Source organism: Chelon labrosus, assembly GCF_963514085.1.
Source record: "Chelon labrosus genome assembly, chromosome: 21".
Lineage (NCBI taxonomy): Eukaryota > Metazoa > Chordata > Actinopteri > Mugiliformes > Mugilidae > Chelon > Chelon labrosus.
Window position 1 is genome coordinate 19,214,975 of NC_140354.1, and position 6,506 is coordinate 19,221,480.

General features: G+C 40.3%; 1 protein-coding gene across 1 annotated transcript; it reads left to right on the forward strand.

The window, feature by feature from the left end:
* Nucleotides 1–1,333: 1,333 nt before the first annotated feature.
* LOC311506728 (CD9 antigen-like) lies at nucleotides 1,334–6,279 on the forward strand (the record flags this gene model as incomplete). The annotated part of the gene is made up of 6 exons (XM_084570805.1): nucleotides 1,334–1,420; nucleotides 2,707–2,781; nucleotides 2,872–2,973; nucleotides 3,382–3,477; nucleotides 3,572–3,655; nucleotides 4,357–6,279. 6 exons carry the CDS (start codon nucleotides 1,334–1,336, stop codon nucleotides 4,411–4,413), a joined length of 501 nt encoding a protein of 166 aa, XP_084426931.1. The 3' UTR covers nucleotides 4,414–6,279.
* Nucleotides 6,280–6,506: the final 227 nt, after the last annotated feature.

Consider the following 6,506-nt stretch of genomic DNA (forward strand, 5'->3'; position numbering starts at 1 on the left):
ACCCCATAGCAATGACACTCCTTGATGGCAGCAGCCATCCCCAGCAGGATTCAACCACAAAAACACTTTAGGAACAACTAAAAAAACATGAAGAACAGCACAAGGTGTTGACCTGGCCTCCAAATTCACTAGATCCCAAACTGATCAAGCATATATGGAATGATCCACAGAGGCCCTTCCCCTCAAAGGCCCCCCTACTAACAACATCCTGTTGCCAGACACCACAGGACACCCTCGGAAGGCCCATGTCCATTCTCTGATGAATCACAACTGTTTTGGAGGCACAAGGGAGACCTACATAATATTAGGTCATAATATTATGCCTGATCGGTGTGCACATAATTTCCTGTGAGCGTTAACCAAATGGGGGGAGGGGGGTTGGCACATCACATTTCCTGACTTGTGGTCTCTCTTCTTCATCTTTGCATCAGTCTTAGGTCTGAGCTGGGTGTCGACACCCAGTTCTAATATGTTCAGGTATTTATTGCGTATTTTCTAATATTTGCGGCACATTTTTCAAAGCTATTGTCTTTTTTGTTTTTAAATTTTTTAACGAAAGGGAGTCATTGGAAACGTATTTCCAGCTGTGCAATTTTGCGATTTCGTGCAGAAACTGACAAACGTATCAGAGAAAGTGTGTGTTTTAAACACAGATTTCTTTCAAGCCTGCAAACAACAAACCGCTGCTCGCCATGGCTCGAGGTGGAAGCGGCTGCCTTTGCAAATATATCCTCCTCATTTACGTTGCAGTCTTTGGGGTAAGTCTGTGCAGTTTTGGGGGAAAACGTATAATTTCCAAACTTAAATTTGACTAAAATTACATTTGTTGTGCGACACATTAACAGAGCATTAGTGTGTGGTTCAGCTGTGAGCCCATGCCGTTTTATCTCAGCTTACTTTCACTTACAGACACTTCATGCATTATTAAATGTGAATACTATCCAGTTCACATCTTCTATCTGATAAACAGAAGATTGTGGCTTTTTGTTTACCCAGTTGAACACAAACACACCTGGGGCTGGTTACGCCCTGGTCTAGGTGCAGCTCCGCCCATCCACGCTGACAGATGCCATCACTTTCACATGGTGATTTTTAATGACTGAAGAAGTCCTTCACCGTTTTATTTCCTGTTTTACAGCTGATGGGCTTCTACATCCTGTCGCTCGGTCTGTCACTGAGGTGCAGTGATAACACCGGAAGCTACTTTGAAAATCAGGGTGACAGCTCAAATGCATTCGCTACAGGTTGGGGCAAATGTTGCATAATATTTTCTATCTCTTATATAGTGCTGAGTGACAGATGTTTTTTTTCTTTTTAATCAGGTGTGGAAGCAATGATAGGTTTCGGGTTAGTGCTGGTGGTTGGTGCTTGGATCGGGAAAAAGGGCGTCTGTGATCGCAATAAAAGGGCTCTGGAATGGGTGAGATGTTTTGTTTCTTTGTTTTGTATTTTTTCTACAACGTGACTCACCTTAAGGCCTGGGCTGCAGATCAGATGTTTCCTGTTCCACTAACTTCTTTACACAATGGATACAATAAAAAGAACCTCATGTGTATCTGACTCTAAAATAAAAAAGCTGAACGTGAACTAAAGTCCAATTTTATTTGATCAGCGTGAAGGACACCACAAAGGAAAAAACAAATGTGGTCAGGATAAGCTTTACAGTACAGATACAATTTTCTGTGACGGCAAAAGAAAAGGTATCAAGATCAGATCTGTAGTCCTAGCTCTTCTGGTTTCCATACCACACCATAGACCGATCAGCCATAATATTAAAACCACTGACTGTACAAGTAAATAACATTGACCATCTTGGGACACAACTAAATGTATAACCTATGCACAATCCCTTTATGTAACATCTCTATGGCTGGTTTTAGAATGGTTCCTCATCTGTTCCTCTGCCTTCACAAAGTCATTGCACAGAGGATGTTGCGAGCAACATGTGATACCAGACTGATGGTACTCATATTACCATCAAAACCACAGACCAAGATTATCTGTATAAGCTGTGTGTGTAGGGGAGGTAGCCTGAGGAGCTAGAGAGAGAGAGAGAGAGAGAGAGAGAGAGAGAGAGAGAGAGAGAGAGAGAGAGAGAGAGAAGAAAGGTATCAAGAGGACCTGTAATTAGTCTTGCTGAGAATCGCTGAGTCTCTCAAAGTTCTTTTTCCATCACCCCCACCCCATAGCAATGACACTCCTTGATGACAGCAGCCATCCTCAGCAGGATGCAACCACAAAAACACTTTAGGAACAATCCAAAAAAAACATGAAGAACAGCAGAAGGTGTTGACCTGACCTCCAAAAAAAAGATCAAGTATCTGTGGGATGATCCACAGAGGCCCCTCCCCTCAAAGCCCCCCCCCCCCCCCCACATCATTCTGTCACCAACCTCCACAGGACACCATCAGAAGACCCATGTCCATTCTCTGATGAGTCACAACTTTTTTGGAGGCACAAGGTAGACCTACATAATAAGTCTAATGCTAGTGGGCCATGGTCGTAGTGTGTGTGTTGTCAAAAGTCTAGACTCTGCCAGCATGAGGCTTGTAGTTCTTTGGATCCTAATCTGTTTAACTGAAGCCTTCCTACTAGCATCCAAATGAGAGAAGACTAATGTCACTATTTTTTGCCTGGTGTCTAGTGTTTGCTGGATTAATAACCTGCTTCATTCGAGTCTTTTTTGACCTTTTTCTGTCCTTCCAGTTTGCTGTCTTTCTGGCCGGTCTGGCTGCAGCTGCATTTGGTGCCGGAGACTTAGCTTATTCTGAGCGTGATGAGGTGAGTAGTAACTGGAACAGGAGGAAGAGAAGGAAACAGGCATGTAAGACAATCAAATGTGAATATCCAAGACTACGTGCTTTTTTTAAGGCTGGCAACTTCCTGATAGAGTTCTACACAGACGCATACATGGTGCATGTATTCACCAAAGACGAAGCCGTTGCCACTGTTCTCACAGCCATGCAAAGCGCGGTGAGCTTAAACTTTAATTTCCTTCCTTACAGAAATTGAGGAAATGCATCTCCATTAGTTACTGATAACTTCCCCAAGTGGTGAAAATGGCGGATGCAAGGGCAGTCACATAAAATCAGTAGAACAAAAGAGTGTACCGTACAGATGTGCATTCGATAGAGAAAACTCAGGAAAGCGCAAAACCTTCTAGTCAAACAACTGCGGCTGCTTTGACTTGCATCTTTTAAATTGACAAACATCGTGTGTTAAATTAACTTCTATCAGCCTCTCATTTGAAACAATTTCAGTTTGACTTAAATACGGATTTGTTGATAATGCAATGTTAAATGTCAAACATGAGGATTGTTGCTCATAAATTGAAATGTTAATGGTGTTCAACCTCTTTTTCCCTCTCTGCCTGGACTCCAGTTTCGTTGCTGTGGAATGACAGGAGTCCCACTAATAGAGTTAGTTAAACAGACCTGTCCAAAACCAGAAGAATTATCAGAGATTCTTTCTATGCCTGTAAGTTGATGCCAAGAAATAATGTTTTTGTGTACTGTACTGCATGGTTTCAACTCAAATCTATGGACTGTACACTTCTTCTGTCTTCCTACAGAGTTGTCCAATGCTCATTATAAAAATCTTTGAGACCCAAGCATCAATGGTGACGGACATGTTCAACGAAACTGGATATTATCTGGTAGGCAAATGCTGCACATTAGACCACAAAGAAAGTTTATTGTTCAAGGAAGTGGTTGTAGTCTCTGCATTTGAAACTTCAAGAGTTCACATACTTTTACAACTCACAGATATAAACAAATGATTCATTTTATTGAATAAATAAATGCATAACAATGTTTTTGTTTCATCCATTTGATTGGCTTCTCTTTGTCTACTTTGTGTTAAAATCCACTTGTGTTTTCAGTCATTTTTATGCAAAAATGGAGATTTGTGTAAATTTGTGCATAAACAAATATGGAAATGGGAGCTGCCATATCTGGGGATAAAACTAAAAGTTACAGCACATTTCTACTCACTGATTAGTGTATCGTTGCAGTCTCATTAGGTTACCTCTTTGACAAGTTGGAAGTGCCTGCAGCTCTTCATCTACCAGCTCACTGTGGTTTGCTTCTTGTTCCATTACAGATCAAATAGATCTCCTGTCAAAAAACAAAACAAAGACAAACAACCGTTATCTTAATGTGAAGAAAACACACTGCATTTCTTTTGGCTACTTCATATAGCTGCAAGTTAACTGCTTTTAATGTGACAAGGCAGTTGTAGGAAATGTTGCATGTCTGATTAGTTAACGATCTAAATTCTAAATGCTCTTCACCCCTTGATATTTCTTTAACGATTTTTTCTTCTTCTTTTTCTTCTTCCATTCGTTGCTTCCCAAAGATCGGAGCTCTGATTTGCAGCCTCATCCTCATTAAGAAACAGGAGACCAATGACTAACGTTCGCCCAGGTACTGAGAAGAGGAGGTTTCCAAACCTACTCCGCTTCCTTCGCTGGAAACTCAACCGGCAGATGACCAGACTTCCCACTTTGGGACCAGCTTTCTGGTTAATTCAATTTTTACAGCCTTATTGTGAATACTTGAAACACATACAGATTTAGTTCCATATGTATATTGAGTAGACTTCTTTTTCTTATAACCAAGCTTCTACATTTCATAACTTTGCAGCAGCTCTGTTTTTTTTCTTTAAAGTTTTATGCTTTTTTATCTGCACACAGAGTAGTTAAACAGGTGCAACATTTTAAAAAAGGAACATTTTCTTTAAAATCTTTCATAGTTGAATTCGAATTACATTAAAAGGTATACTGTTGCGCTGGTAAACCAGAATAATAGTTAACCAATTTGATCTATTTATGTCCAGAAAGGCCACAGGACTGGCCAGAAACATTGTGCATTTCTGTATATTTTGGTTTAAAGCTTTCAAATCACACATCTATACACAGGTTGAGCTGTTGGTGAAGCTTTTTAAAACTATCGTTACTGAATCTCAAAATGGGAAAGGGAAAATAGCCACAGTTTATTTGATGCACAGAGAGGCACAAATACATTTGTGATGTAAATCACTCTACAATGGCAGAAGTACAAACCATAAGACCATGCAAATAATGTAAAAAAAAAACATTGCTTTTTAGGCTTTTTCTTTTGTGTTTTACCAGCCGTTTTACACAACAGGCTTCACGAAATTGCTTGTTAACAGCCTTAAAATGGTGCAAAAAAACAACAAGACATTTAGTGAGCTGTCGCTATGCGTACTGAATGTCTTGCTGATGAGAGAGATCAGAAGACAAGGGTCATAACTACTACAAACTATGCCTTCAAACTCAAACTCAAACTCAAAGAAACCCGGAACCCAGACCAACTTGCCCAGCCCATGTTTTTATTTTATTTTTTGTGCAGGAAAGATGGTCTGGAGTCTCTCCATTGGAAACCGATTATGCTCCAGACATCTGAGCTGTGGGGAAATTAATTAGTTTACAACTAAATGGCACTGACTGGCTGGAGGACTATCCAATTGTGTGCAGTTTTTTTTTTTCCTGTATCAGTTGCAAAATTCCATATAATGAGATTTAAATGGCGTGTTTCTAGACTCTGGCTACGCAAGACTACACGTTTAAGCTTGAGATGAAGGTCATGCATTGAATCCACAGGATGTTGAACCTGGATGTGCTACAGCGTCACTAAAGACCTACACCTTACCTTACTAAGCAATCTGTACTGTACTGTACTGTCTGCACTAATCATGACCTTGCACCGACCACTGCTGCGATATGGTACTTCATGTTTACGTCTGTACCTTTTTACTGTACTGTCTCTGTATGTGATCATTACCATGTTGCACCAGCTCATTGTACGACACTGTGTTTATGTGTCTTTGCATTGGCTGTATATGTTACACACTGCACATTATGTAGAAATGTCTCAGTTCTGTGTTGCTCTGTCTTGGTTGTGGGTAAGTAATGTTGTTGAAATGACAGTAAAAAAAAAATGTTTCCTTTGTTTGGTTGTTTTTTATCAGTCATTTAAATGCGGCAACTTATCTGAATATTGAACACCTTTGGGAATTGGAGATTTACAGTAGCATCAAAGTGCAGGTGACAAATCTGCAGTTCCATGTGATAAACACTGGGATCACTTGGAAGCCAGATCAACATCCCCACCCACAATTTCTTCACTGCAGAAAGTTGTTCTGGAGTCTCTCTGTTGGGAACTGATTATGCTCCTGCAAAGATCTGCCAGAACAATCTAAGCGTTTGGGCGGGATTTATGCAATGATGGAACTTGGAATTTGTTGAAAAACACATTTTTTTTTCTTAAACTCTCCTCCTGAAACATAATTAAGTACCAAACTTAAATAATGACCAATGCATTTGGTGATGAGGGAAGGGGCCCTGGACATAAACCAACAGCCGTTGGGTCAATCATCAGACTTGCAGAATACGTCCACACCAGGGGTTGCGTTAAATGAACATTTTCCGTCACTGACCATTTTTTTAAAACGGTGATGGAAAAATCTGACATTTTGACAGATTG